This window comes from Physeter macrocephalus, chromosome 13, assembly GCF_002837175.3.
Source record: "Physeter macrocephalus isolate SW-GA chromosome 13, ASM283717v5, whole genome shotgun sequence".
NCBI lineage: Eukaryota > Metazoa > Chordata > Mammalia > Artiodactyla > Physeteridae > Physeter > Physeter macrocephalus.
This window is the reverse complement of record NC_041226.1, coordinates 22,451,987-22,471,048: the sequence shown is the minus strand read 5'-3', so window position 1 is coordinate 22,471,048 and position 19,062 is coordinate 22,451,987. Positions and strand designations below refer to the sequence as shown.

At 39.1% G+C, this 19,062-nt stretch overlaps 1 protein-coding gene across 3 annotated transcripts in view; it reads left to right on the top strand.

Moving 5' to 3' along the window:
- The window catches only part of GTF2F2 (general transcription factor IIF subunit 2), a 155,669-nt gene that overhangs the window by 28,229 nt on the left and 108,378 nt on the right, over positions 1-19,062 (top strand). For all 3 annotated transcript variants that reach the window (XM_024125992.3, XM_024125994.3, XM_055089362.1), the window contains exon 4: positions 637-781. In XM_024125992.3, the coding sequence (XP_023981760.1) occupies positions 637-781 (145 nt within the window). The remainder of the gene's footprint in view (positions 1-636; positions 782-19,062) is intronic.

The following is a 19,062-nucleotide window of genomic DNA, read 5'->3' as shown; positions in this document are numbered from 1 at the left end:
GCGGCTCGGCCCGTGAGCCATGGCCGCTGAGCCTGCGCGTCCGGAGCCTGTGCTCCGCAACGGGAGAGGCCGCAACAGAGGGAGGCCCGCATACCACAAAAAAAAAAAAAAAAAAAAAAAAAAGTTCAGTCATTCAGCAAATACTGTTTTCCTTCTGTGTGCCAGGCATTTTGCTAGGAGATGGATGGATGAATGGATGAATGGATGGATGGATCTGTCTGTCTATCTATCTATCTGTCAATCTATCCATCCATCCACCCACCTAATACTTACCTAATTTATTTAGGGGTATAAATATAACAAGACATGGTTTCTTCCTTGACCTCAGACACCTTAGGAAAAAAAAAATTATTTCTGTTTTATAAATAGAAGTTTTTCAGCCATAGACCAGAGAAAACATTTGAAAACTGTCTATATAATGGTAGATTAGCCCCATTATTCTGACAAATGGGGATAGATTCTCTTATTATGACTAATTATTAAAGATTTTTTGATAAAGTTTTTTAAAAATGCTTAATAAAATGACTGGAAAAGATTCACATTAAAAAAAGTATTTGATTTATAGTTAGAATTTCTGTACAGATACTTTGAATACAAAAGTCTATTGTAATAAGCTCTGGTTAATGTGTCTACTAGGTGTCATTTACTTTGAATGAGGATCTTGCAAATATTCATGATATTGGCGGAAAACCAGCTTCAGTCAGTGCTCCTAGAGAACATCCATTTGTCTTGCAAAGTGTTGGAGGACAGACATTAACGGTGTTTACTGAGAGCTCATCAGGTAAGTGGGAATAGAATTATTTAAATGCAATTCCTGTACATGTTGTGTAGATTTTCTCTCTCAGCACATACTCTAAGGTCATTACCAGGGCTGTTCCACCTTTTCTTTCTACCTCTTATTCATATCATACTACTTCTCTGCTCTAAGTACTTTCCTGTGATTGATGAAATTTTGGCTGTTACTGGAAGGGTTTAATTTCCATTTGGGGCAGGAAGAAATAGAACAAAGCAGATGGAAGAGTGTGGTGCATCAAGCTGTCTTCTAGGATGTTGAGGAAACAGTATTATGAGTTTTGCCAAGATAAGGTCATCCTTGCCTGTTTTGGTAAATTAATATTCAGTAACTATAAGTTGTGTTTTAAAAAATACTGCTTAATATTAGGGAATATTTAGTCAAAATAGAGGGAATATTTCGGCTCTTGTATGTTTTCTATACTTTTTAATGCATAGAGATTAATTTCTTTTAATTGGTATCAACTTCTAAGAAACTGTGTATAGTTTTTAATTTTGTGTGTTTGCTCTCAGATGTTTTAACAGTTCAGTAAATCAGAGCAGGTGTTTCAGTTTGTGAATTAAATATAAAGAGAACTTTTTTTGTGGCATATGTAAGAGTATATGTTTATTTTCATTGTTTCTTGGTTTTTAAGCTTCACTGAATTTAGAATATTACTCGTAAAGCAGCAGGCCACCTCACTTTAACGGAACTAATTTCTCTTACCTGATTCAGAAAGTTTATTGGTTGTATAAAAGAAAAACATCCATGGTTTTGTTGTATTTTCATTAAACATTACAAAGAAAGCTGTAAGATTGAGGACACGGGGAGGGGGAAGGGTAAGCTGGGACGAAGAGAGAGAGTGGCATGGACTTATATATACTACCAAATGTAAAATAGATAGCTAGTGGGAAGCAGCCGCCTAGCACAGGGAGATCAGCTGAGTGCTTTGTGACCACCTAGAGGGGTGGGATAGGGAGGGTGGGAGGGAGACGCAAGAGGGAGGACATATGGGGATATATGTATATTTATAGCTGATTCACTTTGGTGTAAAGCAGAAACTAACATGCCATTGTAAAGCAATTATACTCCGATATGATGTTAAAAAAAAAAGAAAGCTGTAAGAAATTATAATATGTTAAGAACATTATTCTTTAAATAGAGTATACAGTTGATCCTTGAAAAATGGGAAGGTTAAGGGCACCAACCCTCAGAGTTGAAAATGCGCACGTAATTTACAGTGGGCTCTCTGTATCCAGGGTTCCTCCATATCTGTGGTTCTGTGTGCTCAAATTTAACAACTGTAGATTGTGTAGTACTGTAGTATTTACCATTGAGAAAAATCCACATATAAGTAGACCTGTGCAGTTCAAACCCATGTTGTTCAGGCGTCACCTGTACTCAGATAAATTTTTTGTGGTGTCTTGGATTGCCAATAGCTGCATAAATTGATGTCAAAAAAATTAGTCGTTTTTTTCCCCCTGGGACGTAGAATTTAAAAAATGGTAAGGTAAAAGATTTGTATTATTACATTATTCTGTTGCCATAACAATTTGTAGTGTAGTATTATGGGAAGTAGAAGATGTTAAACGTATGCATTTTCTCCTGGAGAAGATTCAACCATTCAACAATTATTTATTGTATGCTACATTGTGCAGGGCATAGCATAGGCACATCCAAGGAATCTGAATTAGTCTTGCAACTGATGGGATTTAATAAGACCTATTGAACCTGTGAGGTTTTCTCTACTTTTGTGGTTGTCCCTGGAGTAGAAGAGGTGTTGGCACCAAGATGATAAAAAGGAAGCAGTCTGGAAAAAAGTTTGAGGTAGGGAAACTTGAACTTCCTTGGTAGAAAAAGGTACCCTATTTCAGATTTTTTACCTCTTATCAAGTTGCTAATTTTTCCAAAGCATGATTCATTGTTGGTACGTATACAGAAGACAGTGGTTTAGAAAGCTAAGGTTTGTTATCCTCAAAATTAATCTTTCATTTTTAATCTCGTGAATCCTTTAGTTAGCATTGTGATCTTTTTGAACATTTTGTATTCACATTTCTGGTTACAGTGTACTCCAGCGTGAACATGGTATTGTAAGGATTATCTTGCCAGGAATATGGAAAAAGATCAAGATTGTCATCCTTCTTCTGGAGTTTGTACAATATGTTCTTGCTTTGTAGAACTGTGATAATACAAGTGCAGGTCTAAGTTGCTATTAGATGGTGCACGCTATAAGGGAGGTCTTTGCTGCTAATCTCAGTCATTTCTGTTTCGTGTCATTGTTCCGTAACTCTCTTTGCACCTTTTTATGCCTTAATTTCCTTATTTATGAAATACAGATAATAGTTATTTACATTGGTGCATAAATATGAATATATTTTAAACAGTTTGAATAATACTTGGTGTATAGTACATGCTCAGTAACTATGAGCTGTTATTACTATTATTAATATTAGATTTTACTTTTAAACGCTTTAGGTTTCAAATATATTTTAAGGTGTGTGCATGCATTTTACCTATATCTGGGTGTATATCACTTGATAAAATTCAACCAGAAGAGATTTTTATGTTCAGTGTTTTTAATTGCCTGGAGGACCAAGAAAAAAGCTCTAGAATTGTTAACAGTTCATTTCCTTTTCTGAGCCTTGCGTCATTTGCTATTTCTACTCATTAAGGTATCAGTTCTACAACTGGGTTCCTTGGCTCTCTAGGAAGTCATAAATAGACAACAGGGGCTCTGTGACTGCTGTTGACATGTTTAAAATGCTAGCTAAGTGTGTATATCTGCATGTTTTTCTGCAGGACAGGACCCTAGCTTTCATTGGGGTCTCAGAGTGATCTGGGACCCAAAAAAGCTAAAGAGCCACCACTCTAGTATTAGCTTGGTTTGTCATGAACCTGCCAAAGTGTAAGTAACTGAGTCATTTTACAATGAGCAAGCCATTTATTTTACATTGAAATATACATGGAGGCGGACATTATCCTGAATATTTTTCCATTTTTCTCTCAAGCATAGAACTGTACCTTCTTATTAAAAAAATTGCTTTTCTGGGCTCTTTATTTCTTTTTACTAGTGCCCAGGTCTGTAAAACAGAATTTTATAAGAAAAGATTAGACCTTCACTTAAGTTCAGTGTGTTGAGTTTAATTTTAATAGCTTTATTTTCTCAGGTAACATACTTTTGTTGGTTTTTGAGAGACCTCTTTTGAGCCAGTTTTTCTAATGTTGAATTCTACATATTTGAGTGTCTTTGGGGTGATGGGGTTAGAGGGGCCTGATGATACGTTTTATAATGCTTTCTCCTAATTAAAACAATCTGCATTTTATGAGCATTTGATGAACACAATTCATTTGTTTCTAGTTGAGCATTCCTATCTCAGAGAATGGGTTTCATTTTTAAGGGCCATTTGGATTAGCCCTTCTTCCACCTCCAGATTTCTCTGTGAAATTCCAGGTAATCTATTTTCTCTATTAAATATTTCCATGGGGATCTCTATTAGCTTATCTCTGTACCCTCATCTACATGGAAAAGCCTCATGTGTTTGGCCTTTATTTTTTTTTCCCTTGGGTCTTCAGTTTAGTATTTTTATCTACTATTTTCTGGTAAGCAGATAACTTCTGTTTCTTTTGTTCTTTGTACCACTACCTTTGCTCAAACTTATGTTTTCATTTTACAGTTGCCAATTCTAGACTAAAAGTTGTTCAACAGATATTTTTGATGCTAGGCTCTACGCTAGAATAAGACTAGACTCCTGTCCAGTTGGGCAACTGATATGTGAAAAAATAATTGCTACAGAAAGTGCTCTGTTAGAGTTATGTACAAAAAAAGAGTATGTACTTTGCCTGAAGGAACTGGGAGAGGCTTCAAAAGTGGAGAAAATATTTGAGCTGGACCTCAAATATATGAATAAATGCACATCAATAGGAGGGAAGAAAGTGAAGATAAAATTTATTTCTCTCACCTTCAAGTATCCTATTCTTCACTTAGCTTTCTGTAACCTGTCATACTCTGTCATCATCTAAAATCCGTTCAATGGTCCTGGTTAGATCAAAGCAAAAAAGCTCAGTTGTGAATTTCATAGTCTAGTTTAGAGATGAAAATCTTTGTACTGGTACAGTGGCAGTGGAAAAGAGGGCTTCTGTTCTAGAGATACTGGAGGAAATTTGACAGCCTTTGGTGATGCATTGACTGGGCAGGGACTGGAAGAGTGAGAAGTGTAGGATGGTTTCCAAGCTTCTTTGACTTGAGAATCTGGTTGAATGGTGAGACCATTACTGAGTTAGACAGTATTGGAAGAAATGGGTAGGCTTAGAGCTGATAGAGACAAGGTGACTTTTTTGCTCTAAGTTTTCATTATCTTTTTTTTTTAATTAATTTATTTTTTTTTGGCTGCATTGGGTCTTCGTTGCTGCATGCGAGCTTTCTCTAGTTGCGGCGAGCAGGGGCTACTCTTCGTTGCAGTGCGTGGGCTTCTCATTGCAGTGGCTCCTCTTGCTGTGGAACACGGGCTCTAGGCACATGGGCTTCAGTAGTTGTGGCTTGCAGGCTCAGTAGTTGTGGCACGCGGGCTCAGTAGTTGTGGCTCGCGGGTTCTAGAGCACAGGCTCAGTAGTTGTGGCATATGGGCTTAGTTGCTCCGCGGCATGTGGGATCTTCCCGGACCAGGGCTCGAACCCGTGTCCCCTACATTGGCAGGTGGATTCTTAACCGCTGCACCACCAGAGAAGCCCCAGTTTTCATTATCTTTGACCCCTTTTTAGCAGCTCGTTAATTCAAAAAATTTGTATTTGTACCTAGTTTTTGCAAGCCCTCTTTTACTTAGGCCTGTGATTCTTCATTGAGCAAAATCTCAGCTTTCATGGTGCTTACATTTTAGTAAGAGGAGACAGCAACAAATAGTAAACATAATAAGTAAATTGTATTGCAGCCTAGTAGGTGGTAAGTTCTCTGGGAAAAAAGCAGGAAGTGGGGTTAGGAGTACTAGGTTGAGGGTGGGGCTTGAAATGTTAAATAGTGTGGTCAGATGTGGACTCGTTGAGAAGGTGGGATTTGAACTAAATCTTGAAAGAGGCAAAGGGTAGCCTTGTGGAGTTAGTTATCCAGCTAGGAGTTTTCAAGGCAGAGGGAACACATTTGCCCTAAGGTGGGAGCAAGCCTGGAATGTTCTAGGAGAAGCAGGGAAGTCAGTGTGGGCAGAATGGATGGGCAGGGAGAAGAGGCCATTAGGCTGGAGAGGAAGGGGGTTGGCAGTGGCAGATCATGAAGGGATTGTGAACCATTGTAAGGGTTTTGGATTTTACTGAGTGAAATGGGGAACCACTGGGGGGTTTTGAGCAGTGTAGTGATGTGCTCTGACTTACATTTTGAAGGCCTTCTCTGGCCAGTTGAGAAGAGACCATGAGGACAAGGGTAGAAGCTAGAGGCTATTGCAGTAATCCGGGGAGAGATGACAGAGACTTGGGCCAGTGTGGCAGCAGTCACAGAGGTCTAGTTTCTCATCTGATGTTCATCTCATCTTTAGTTGTCTTAACAGACAATCCACTTGGATTTCTTATCACCTGACACTCAGAAGTTACGAAATCAAATTGACTTCTGCATTCCTTTATTCTCTATGTATCCATATTTCTGTCAGTGATAACATCATTCTTCTGTTCTCTTGGCCATGATAGTTCTTAGCCTCCTCTAACTCTCACATTCAGTCAGTTGCCCACTTGGTCATTCCTACAGCAGACATCACACATACACATTTCTCGATACCACTTAATCCAAAATCCTCTGAAAACTTCAACCATCCTCTCTGCCCTCTTCTAGTCCAATCTGCTGGAATCCTTTCTCTCTCACAATAGCTTCCTGACACTGCTGCCTCTCCTTTTCCCCTTGTTTTCCTCTGCCAGGGATTTGTTTGCCTTTTACAGCCATAACCATTCTGCCCTTTATGGCTGTAGCCTTTGTTGATTCTTCCTTCATCTGGACTTGTATGGCAATAAGGTTTGTATTACTCATTTTGTCCCGGAATTAAACCTTATGGGCAGGGGACTGTGGCTCATGCTTATCTCCAGAGTGTCTAGTGTAGGACTGAGCACATAGCACAAGGGCTTGTTAAAGCAAATATGTATTGAAATAGTTTGTTTTCCTTTATTTTCTCCTAAGAATTACTAATACTCTAAAGGTACTCCTTAGCATGTTTTTTGTTTTTTTGTTTTTTTGTTTTTTGTGGTAACGCGGGCCTCTCCTTTTACAGCCATAACCATTCTGCCCTTTATGGCTGTAGCCTTTGTTGATTCTTCCTTCATCTGGACTTGTATGGCAATAAGGTTTGTATTACTCATTTTGTCCCGGAATTAAACCTTATGGGCAGGGGACTGTGGCTCATGCTTATCTCCAGAGTGTCTAGTGTAGGACTGAGCACATAGCACAAGGGCTTGTTAAAGCAAATATGTATTGAAATAGTTTGTTTTCCTTTATTTTCTCCTAAGAATTACTAATACTCTAAAGGTACTCCTTAGCATGTTTTTTGTTTTTTTGTTTTTTTTTTTTTTTGTGGTACGCGGGCCTCTCACTGCTGTGGCCTCTCCCCTTGCGGAGCACAGGCTCCAGACGCGCAGGCCCAGCGGCCATGGCTCACAGGCCCAGCCACTCCGCGGCATATGGGATCTTCCCGGACCGGGGCGCGAACCCGGTTCCCCTGCATCGGCAGGCGGACGCGCAACCACCGCGCCACCAGGGAAGCCCTAGCATGTTTTTAAGTGAGGTGGCTTGTTAGTGACAAAAGGATAGATTTTCTTCCTTCAAAGTTAAGTCTTTTTCTTAGGACACTTGAGGTTCAAAATTGAATATTAAATTCCTTTGTTCCCTACTTTATTGCTTGCTCATTATATTTTTATTTTGGCACAGATGATTCTTGTACTTTCTCTTTGCTAATCAGATTAGTTCAGTGCTGTGTGATGTGACACTTGGTTAACCACTGGACACATTATAATAATGCTTGGTGCATTTCCCGTTTGTTGAGAGTCAGTTGGTTTGAATTAAGCTTTATGTGTATCTGTGTGTGCTTTATAGCTTTCAAACTACAGCTGTTTTCTTTTTTGAATTTTTTCTTATCACTGCTTTTACATGAATTATACTGTTGCATAAATTATCACCATCTGCATATTACTAGTTGCCATTGCAGTGGGACTCTGAGATTTTTTTTTACCGAAGTATAGTTGATTTATAATGTTGCATTAATTTCTGCTGTACAGCAAAGTGATTCAGTTATACATATATATACATTCCTTTTAAAATTCTTTTCCATTATGGTTTATCACAGGATATTGAATATCCCTGTGCTATACAGTAGGACCTTGTTGTTTATCAATTCTATATATAATGATTTGCATCTGCTAACCCCAAACTCCCAATCCGTCTTTCCCTCACCCCCTTTCTCTTTTGGTAATCATAAATTTGTTTTCTATGTCTCTGAGTCTCTTTCTGTTTTGTAAATAAGTTCATTTGTATCATATTTTTAGATTCCACATATAAGTGATATCATATGATATCTGTCTTTCTTTGTCTGACCTACTTCACTGTGATAATCTCTAAGTCCATCCATGTTGCTGCAAATGGCATTATTTCATTCTTTTTTATGGTGAGTAATATTCCATTGTATATATGTACCACATCATCCTTATCCATTCATCTGTTGATGGACATTTAGGTTGTCTCCGTGTCTTAGCTATTGTGAATAGTGCTTTTGTGAACATAGGGGTGCATGTATCTTTGAATTATAGTTGGACTATATTCTTGATTACATTTGCTGTGACACATAGTGCCTCGTTTTATATTCTCATAACTGTTGTGGCGGCACGCAGGATCCTCCCAGACCGGGGCGCGAACCCGGTTCCCCTGGTGCGGTTGTGAACAGCGCAACCACCGCGCCATCAGGGAAGCCCTGGACTATATTCTTGATTACATTTGCTGTGACACATAGTGCCTCGTTTTATATTCTCATAACTATTTGGTTTAGAAAAATTGAAGGAACTTTTTACTAAGATTTATGTCTTTCTTGTCATTAAGCAGTGATAGCTAAACAGAATTAGGTAACCTATTGAGCACTTATTTTGTTCACTGTGTTAAGCACTTTACAGGAATTATTTATTTCACACAACAAGCCTATGCGGTAGGCACTATTGTTATTTTATTGATGAGAGAAATGGAGTTTACACAGGATATAATTTGACCAACATACAGCTTGTAGACCTGTGCCCTTAATCATCATTCTAGTGGTTTTCAGAGTGCAGGTGCAAAATCAATTTTGTGAGTAATTGGCAGCGTTAAAAAAAAGAAAGAGAGAAATGGAATGGAAAAAAATTAACTTTTTATTTTGGAACATTTCAAACATACACTGAAGTAGAATAATATAATAAACCCTGTGTACTGTCCCCACCCAGCTTTTTTAACGTGCTGTCAGTGATAAAGAACAAATTACTTCTGTAAAAAGGTATTTTGCTTTTTCCATGTATATTTGCACCCATCATTGCCCTACTGCATTATGTCTCCTAAGCCTCTGTAAGGCCTATCACTGTGATTTTATCAAAATGATATATAGCTTCACTTATTCTAAACCTCACTTCCTTCATAAATTCCCTATTGGGTTTGCCCTGCAGAATCAAAAATAATCTGTCTGATCATTGTCTGTCTGCAGATTGTCAATATGTTTTTAACCTGCCTCTTTCCAGATGTGTATTTGTGTTTATGTATTATCTAGTGCAGTGGTTTCCCCCTGGGGGCTGCTTTGGCAGCACCCAGAGACGTTTCTGACTGTCACACTGGCTGCATGTTCCTGGCATCTGGTGATTGGGGATGCCACCACACATCGTGCTGTGCACGGGGGCAGCCCCTCGCAGCACAGAATTACCCAGCCCAAACGTCAGTAGTGCCAAGGATAAGAAACCCTTGTCCAGTGTAAGAGAAGCTGTTATTTTTAGTGGACAAGCTATTTGGTATAACTACGGGTCAGATTAAAGTTATAAAATAAAAATGCCTTTTTTTTTTTTTTTGGACGGAGCCAACAGGAGTGACCAGAACCTGTTCACCTCCCCAGTAGTTGGTTTTTGTTCTTCTCCTTCCCCTCCTCCTTCTGCCTTTTTTCTTCCTTTTGTTGTATCAGAAGAAATTTCTGTGCTCTTAGGAGACTGCTCTTGAGACAGCTTAACTTTTGGTTGGAGCATTTCATCCATTTACGTTTAAGGTAATTATCGATATATATGTTCCTATTGCAATTTTCTTAATTGTTTTGGGTTTGTTTTTGTGGGTCCTTTTTCTTCCCTTACTCTTCTGTTCTCACCTCTTGTGTTTCCCACCTACGCAAGTTCCCTTAGCATTTGTTGTAGAGCTGGGTTGGTGGTGCTGAATTGTCTTAGCTTTTGCTTGTCTGTAAAGCTTTTGATTTCTCTGTCAAATCTGAATGAGAGCCTTGCTGGGTAGAGAATTAAAGTGATGAAAGGTTTTTCCCTTTCATCACTTTAAATATATCATGCTACTCCCTTCTGGCCTGCAGCTTAACTTTTCATTGTGGAAAAAATTTTAAGCATATGCAAAAGTACAGAAATAGTATAGTGAAACTCCATGCCTGTCATCCAACTTCAGAGGAATAACATTTGGTCAGTCTTGCTTCAGCTATAGCCCAGCCACTGCCCTTTGTACCTCACAAGGTTATTTTATCTCGCACAGCATATCATTCCATCTTTAAATTCTTAGTACATGTCTCCATAAGGATTCCTTTTTTAAAAATACATAACCACAGTACCATTATGGTACCTAAAAAAATGAACATTAATTCCAAAATATCATCATAGATGTAGTCAGCGGAAACTCTTTAATGCTCAGACTCCAGTGTTTCTTGATTTTTTTTTCCTCTTTACGTTCTGTTTTCTGATTTATGGTTCAACTTTATCTGAAATCACAGTGGTTTGCAATTTATCAGCTTACAGTGTCCACTTACGAAGGCACCACTGGAGAAAAATACAATTCATCAAGTCATTTGTATTACTGTGAAGGCATGAAGCAATCTTTCTGCAGAACTGTTTCAGGAATTTGGCTGGCAAAGAAGTGACAGAATAGGAAATCATTTTTAGAGCTGTACCAAGGCACTGATGTCAAATTTGTAACACTGTTGGAGAGGGAAACACTTAAACTGTGTTTACCGAATTTCATGGATTATTTTCAGATTGCATAAAGTTAAAGTTAACAAATAGATACATTTAGAAAGAAGAAAATGTTGTCAGCCCAATATGACCAAACTCTAAAGGCATAGAGGGCTTTTAAAATAAAAGTTAACGATAAAATAGAAGCTGTGTAAGAATTTATCTGATGAATGGACTAAAAAATGTTATTTAATTCAATATAGTTACTATGAGTAGGGAATGTACTAGTTTATCTCAATATAAACAATAGGGACATATACAATTTGTGTACAGACCTCAATTTAGAATATCAGTTTCTTGGAAAATTAAAGAAATTGATCAAGAAGACTAGAGAAACCGATCTCATCTAAGTTGAGTTTAAGTTTAAAATAAACCTCTTGAAAGTTAGGTCAATTATATGTCTTTAATGCAAAATGACTTAATAAACATTTTTAAGTTCTTAAATAAAACCTTATTCTTACATGTTCTTACCAACTGTTAGACATAGACAGCTGTGGCTTGGCCAGAGGTGAAACACTGATGGGGAGCCAGCATACTCTTAAAGACTGTGTTTGAAAAGAAATTCAGCTGAAGTCCGTTTTTTAGTTTACTGTAAGAACCATGTGTATGTGTATCAGTCCTCAGTTTCTTGCTTATATTGTATCATTAGCTATTCCAAAAGAAGAAGCGGGAAAACTCTACAGACATACTGTTTTTACATTTTTTTCTCTTCTCTTTAAAAGAGCCTTTCTGGAGAATATTTTATGGTTGGAAGTTGTGGCCTTCTCTGCTCATAGAGAAAAAAAGCACGCCACCCAGGGTTGTTTACAGCTTTGGTTTCTTTTATATAACTATGCAGAACTTAATAACTATGAGGATTTGGCAGATTTTTCCTTTGTAACTTGTTATGTATCATAGCTAAACAATTTCTTGAGAAGAGCACCTCTACTGTTTAGCAAAGGAAAATGTCTATTGATTTAGAGCAGTTCTCAGTCCTTTTTCTGCATCTTCTAGGTGAAGGGTGATGTTTCTTACATTCCCAAGTTAGGGACAGATTCCCCTGGTTTAGGAACTGTGACCTACCTGCCCTAGATGCTCTCAGTGCCCTCCCAGAGTCCCTCAGCCCTTGCCATTTCTGTGCACACTGGCCAACTTCTAAAGCCCAGTATCTATATCTCTGCCTGAGAGCTTTTTCTGTTGCCAGCTCCTCTGCTGGCCTGGAGGGTGGGTCAGAAATGTCAGGGTATTAACCCTTACTCTGGGAGCGGCCCTCAACCAATATCTGACAGGAGTTGGTGGGTAAATACCCAGCTCCCTTAACCCTCAGGTGGGGTGACCCGGGGCACGTGTCCTACACTGTCTTGCAGAGTTCTGCAGCAGAACTGCAGTTGTTCTGCAGTTGTCCACAGTGGCATGCAACTGGTACCCGTTTTCTAGACTCAGCTCTTTATTGACTTCTTTCTTCTTCCTGTCTCTTTTCCCCAATCCTCTTCCAGTGTTTCCTTGGATCACCTTACAAATAACTACCTGAACTTTAAACCTTGTCTCAGTTACCTTCTGGAGGAGTACAAACCAAGATAGAGATAGTAAACTATAGCTCTACCTTTATTCGGAAAGTGAAAATGATGTCTTTATAGGGATTACCTTAGCACCCCCCCCCCTTTTCTTTGGCCGTGCCATGTGGCTTGCGGGATATTAGTTCCTTGACCAGGGATTGAACCCGCACCCTCGGCAGTGAAAGCTCAGACTCCCATCCACTGGACCGCCAGGGAATTCCCTGGCACACACCCCGTTTTTAAAAACTCATGGACCAAATGTGGTATTATAATCCTTATTAAATTAATGTCATACTTCACAACTGACTGTATATACTTATACTAGTATTTCTGTGAGAGTTCTGATGTGTTCTTTGGTCCTCGGCCTTCTCTCTTGGAGGGTCTGTGCGTCCAAGAGATTTTAAACCCTAATGCGTTTCCTGGGGGTACCACACGTAAAGCAGACTTGAATAGACCCAAATATCCTGAGACGGAGGCTCAGGAAGATTTTGAATAGGAAGTCGAGATGTAATTTTAGGACACACCAGTTTTTTCATCACTGTGTCACCGCCTCAGATCACTGCCTGTTTCCGCTCCTGTCCCCGTCAGCTGCCTGTTACCGATCTGACCGACCAGTGTCTTCCGTGCCTGCCTGTGCTCCCACCAGGATGACTGATCGCACTGCTGTGCCTTCGCTGGGCTTTTACCGCCGTCTCCCCTCAGTCCCCCAGGGTAGTCCTGTCTTTTTTCATCTCTGCCCTCGTCTTCATCTGGACTTCTCCAATTCCTCCGTGAACTGTGGTTATGATTCCAATAAAGTTCTCTTAGAGACTGCCTCTGATCTTTTTTGGATTTCAGCATCTAGTTTTTCGTTTATGCAGTTTCTCTGTATTCTCCAGCTTTTTGAAATAACTACTTCAAAACCGTAGAACTTTTCCATTAGAATATAATTTACTCAGGAAGACAGTTGCAAGGGGAAAATAATACACGGTACCTCATTAGCTGAAAAAACTATCACTTTTTGGAAACAGTTTCATTTCAGGACTATAAAATTCATGAAAAGTAATTCAGATAGATTAACTGCATCACTGCTTCAACTGACATTCACTTTCCACAAAAGCCTTTACTTGCTGTGAAGTCGTGTCGGAAAAAAATGTTAAAAGATGTGAAGTGGGAGAAAGAAAAACTAATTGGAGCCTATGTGATAAGTTTACCAGACTGTGTGTCTCACAAAGATAACCACAGTCTCTTCCCGTTAAAAAAAAAAATAGATAGATAGATAGATAGATAGATAAAATGATGGAACCATGACTCTGGTTGGTTTCTTTTTAACATGTTAGTCCTTAAGAAGTTTAATGTTTCGGATATTGCAATATTTCTAAACAATACTGGTTGTGTCCCATAAGACCTATGCTTGAAAGATAAAAAACAATCTGTATTAGGAAGGAAACAAAGTTACTCAAGATATGTAAGCAATTAGTATAGAAAATTCAGTTTTGAATCCGTGAATTCAGAAAGCACAGCTACCGGTGTTTTCTATTTTGATCTGAGTGGTGGTTACATGAATGTGTTCACTTTGTGAAAAGTCATCAAAGCTGGAAACTTACGAATTGTATACTTTTATTAAACGTAGGTTATATTTCAGTACAAATTTTATTAACAAAGAAAGCAAAGCACAAGGAGAAAACACATTTTTCTAAAAATCCAGCAACCACATCTTTTAGTTTGTTCAAAAATTTTTAATCACAGGTATTAAATCACATTGTATTAGTTTGCTAGGGCTGCTGTAACAAAATATCACAGACTGAGTGGCTTACACAACAAGTTTATGTTCTCACAGTTCTGGAGGCTAGAAGTCCAAGATTAAGGTGCTGGCAGGTTTGATTTCTTCTGAGGCCTCCCTCCTTGGCGTGCAGATGGCTGCCCCCTTGCTGCCTCTTCACATGGTCATCCCTCTGTGAACACGCACCCCTGGTGTGTCTCTTTATGACCAAAGGACACCAGTCGTGTGGCATTAGGGCCCACCCTAACTGTAGAGTACAGTAACTGTAGAGTTACAGTTTACTATTTTTGTCTTGATTGGATTTCTCCAGAAGCTCATCCTGTGGGTTACGATATTATGACATTTGATTGGGAACCTGAGAATGACTCTGCAGCACAAGATTATGTCTGTCCCATAGTTTACGCATCACTGGAGAATAGTATATACTTCAACCAATGGAATCATATTGGCTGAATTTATAGAATTAGAAGGCGTGCTATTTAAATGGTAATCTTCTCACATTACTAGTGGAGAGGGAGACGCCTTATGAACCAGACCATTTCTGAATAGGAGTTGTGTGTGTGCATGTGTGTGGGGTTGTGGTGGTATTGGGATATTGGTTGGAAGAGACCTTAGTTTACGAATAAAGGTATTGTAATTCTGACATTCAAGGACGGTGGCTTTGCTGCACAGTTAAAAGGAGAGTATAGGACTTTCCTGGCGGCACAGTGGTTAAGAGTCTGCCTGCCAATGCAGGGGGCATGGGTTCGAGCCCTGGTCCGGGAAGATCCCGCGTGCCGTGGAGCAGCTGAGCCCGTGCGCCACAACTGCTGAGCCCGTGTGCCACAGCTACTGAAGCCCGCGCGCCAAGAGCCCGTGCTCTGCAACAGGAGAAGCAACCACAATGAGAGGCCCCCGCACCGCAACAAAGAGTGGCCCCTGCTTGCCGCAGCTAAAGAAAGCCCGTGAACAGCAACCAAGACCCAAAACAGCCAAAAATAAAAATTAATTAATTAATTAAGAATAAATCAATAAAGTATACAATTCTATTTTAAAAAAGAAAGGAGAGTATATTGGGAGAATAAAAAGTCATAGACTGAAGGTAGAGTTTTAGTACTAGGCCAAAGATGTTTTAGGACAAGACATTTAAAGATATTGGTTCATTATTAGAGTAAAATAGGGACCAGCAAATTCTGGCCTGTTGGAACTATCTCCCAGCCATAATATCTTTAATTTGGAAAACATGGCTCTCATGGTCCTTTTTTTTTTTTTTTTTTTTGAGTTAAATTTCAAAGGTGGAAGAGGCAGTGCTTAAAGATTATCAGGTTCAGCAAGGAACTCACGAATATAACTCACAAATTTATATGTGTTATGGCTACTAAAATACTGCTGGTGTAAGAAACTGAGTCCAGCCTTCAGGTGTATTTTATTTGGCTAGCTTTTTGTTTTGTTTTTAGTGAATATTGAGATTTTTAGGCAGGACATTTCTTCTCCAGAGGGCCAGGATAGTAACCATTTTTCCTTATTAACTACTCAGTTGGTTTACATAACTTTTACCTGCCCCAATTTGAGACTGCCTAATTTTAGTCCAGTCTCTTTTTTTTTCTTTTTTTAGTCTCTTTTTTTGAGGTAGCAAAATTGTTTTGAATGCCTTTGAGAAAGAGAACTAGAGGCCAGTTTTCTTATTCTGTATCCATGTCCTTCCTGCCATTGAAAGAATAGGAAAAAAGTGAAGAGATGAGTAAGAAGCCAAGTTGTATCTCTTTGGACACAGGACAGAATGATAATGTGCTCTGTAGTTTTTGCTTTAGGAGTCCAGGCAAAACTTTGAAAGAAACAGGTTTAAGTGATTTGGGGGGTCCTGCCTGACTATTCATTTTGCACCTCTGAGGCAAATAATAAACACTATAAATTTTCCTTTATATCTGAGGTTAGGGGATATTAAACTTTATTTATTTAATTTATTTATTTTGGTTGCCCTGGGTCTTAGTTGTGACGTGAACTCTTAGTTGCGGCATGCACATGGGATATAGTTCCCCAACCAGGGATCGAACCCAGACCCCCTGCATTGGGAGCACGGAGTCGTAACTGCTGCGCCACCAGAGAAGTCCCTAGGGGAAATTAAAAGAAAAAATTCCTGGAGTGGGAATCTTAATATTCCTGAAGGTTGTCAGATCCATCTTAGGGATGGAATTGTTTAGTTTATTTGGTTAGGGAATTAAGAAATTCGACAGTAGAGACTAACAGGGTGTCTATGTTTCCCAACTATAATTTAGGATGCAAAGCACTGTGATTCACTGTCTAAAAGATAAGTACAACGTATACAAACCCATCATTTGCACAGTGCTTTTACAAAATACTTTTGCAGTACTATCACATGACCCTCAAGAATTCTGATAGGAAAAATAAATAACTCAAAGTGGGTTAAGGAGATATAATTTGACCACCTACTATGAGGTCGTCATACCAAGCCCTGAGAACGAAGTGTTTTGGAAAGACACACAGTTCTTGTCCTCAGAGAGTTCGCTTCTGAAATGGGGGTGGTTTACTGGGAGCAAAAGGGAGAAGCTGCAGCAGATTATCCTGGATGAGTGAGAGAAGCTTCGCTGAGAACCTAGCCGGAGTTAAGACCTGAAGTGTTAGTTGGGGTTCTACTTGAGCAAGCAAAGCATGCCTGTGGCCTTCGGAAACAGCGTGTGCAGAGGTGCGAGAGCAGGATGGGTTTGGAACTTTGCGAGTGTAAAGGATGAGGCGCGGAGTGAGGAGACTTGGGACTAGATGTGCATACACATCAGAGAGTGAGTGGAGCTCTGATGATGGCTGCTTTCCCCTTCTTTGCTAAAGGGGAATGGTAGCTCCTGGAAGTGTGTGCGTCTTGGTGAAGATGCTTTGGGAGCATTAAAGATTGGTAGCATCCTCACAATCCCGGAGGTCGGGAGGCGCTGTGGTGCAGAGCATCTCAGACTGAGCAGTGCTACTAGAATAAAGGTTTGAAGAAAGGAGGGGAAAAGAGACGTGATATTTAATGCCTGGAATTTGTCAGACATGTACTTCCAAAGGGGCTCATTCTTTTTGGGGCTACCATTTTCTCATGAGAGACTCAGTATCATTTTGAAGTTAATTGTCATGCAGCTATAAATATTTTATATGCATTTCTATTTCATCTTATTGCTCATACGGAAGAATGATGAATGTTTTAATCATTTGGGGGTATAGTATTTTTCAAAAGACAACTATTATCTTTCTTTAAGTGCCTCTTTCACGAATGGTGACTGGTTTTCAGTATTATCTCTCATTACTTTTATTCAGACAATGCACAGTACTTCTCATACTGTAGCACTTGAATATTTGTCATTCTGAAATGTAATTTGCTTTGAATACTTTTGTGAAGGATTTCACATTTTATGATCATTTGTTTCATGCCATTACCCTTCAGTGAAAAGAATTAGCTTTGCTAGTGTTTATAATTCTGTTTAAGATCCTTGTCAGTTATGTTAATCATTAGCCCTTATTTGGAGCCAGTTTTTATTTATTTATTTAAAATTTTATATATTTATTTATTTATGGCTGCTCTGGGTCTTAGCTACAACATGCGGGGATCTTTTAGTTGTGGCATTCAGGACCTTTTTTAGTTGCGGCATGAAAACTCTTAGTTGTGGCATGCAGGATCTATTTCCCTGACCAGGGATGGAACCCAGGACCCCTGTGCTGGGAGCATGGAGTCTTAGCCACTGGACCACCAGGGAAGTTCCTGGAGCCAGTTTTTAGTTGTCTTGGTTGATATATTGTCTAATTGACTATGCAAATCATTAGCTGGGTATAATGATGTTTTATAAATAGTAAGAAACACATTTAATCTGCTTTAGAGCTAATCAGATGATACATATTTGATATAAGTTGGTAAGAATTTCCATTTTAAAACACTCTGCCTTATTGTGGAGGATACTATAGTGCTGTCTAAGCTGCTTAGGAAATTAGATTTATTTGAAAACCATTTGTACCATTTCTGCAGAACCATAGATATCACTGTAAAACTGATTTTGTAATATTATTTATTTATTTATTTATTTATTGGCTGCATTGGGTCTTCATTGCTGCGCGCAGGCTTTCTCTAGTTGAGGTGAGAGGGGGCTACACTTCGTTGTGTTGCACGGGCTTCTCATTGCAGTGGCTTCTCTTGTTGCAGAGCATGGGCTCTAGGCATGCAGGCTTCAGTAGTCGCGATGTGTGGGCTCAGTAGTTGTGGCACACGGGTTTAGTTGCTCTGTGGCATGTGGGATCTTCCTGGACCAGGGATCAAACCTGTGTCCCTTGCATTGGCAGGCAGATTCTTAACCACTCTGCCACCAGGGAAGTCCCTGTAATATTTTAAATAATTCTTTGGAAGTTTGGTGCTTAAGGTTATACTTTTAATTTTATTTATTTATTTTTCTGATATGATTAAGGTATTATCATCCTAAGAGTCTATCTCAAAACCTCCAGAGCTAACCATGGGGTAATTGGATATCTGTCAGTACCAGGTAGAGGGTGGGGCAAAAGCAAAAAATGTGCACCTTAATTGTATCCTCTACTGCTTCCTTTGATCTTCCCTTCTTTCCCAAGGTGTGTGGTCCAGCTAAGTCTGCATTAAGTGATTTGGGGACTGTTTACCTAGCATTCATACTGATAATGGAATTGGACAGAGCTGATGTCCAAAAACAAATAGCTGATGAAGTAAATTATGACATATTATATTAGAATATAATATAATTATTGATTTATTTTTAGAAAAATACTTTTTAGTTTTTAATGGAAAACTTCAAACATAGTAGAGAGAGTAATAAATGAATCTC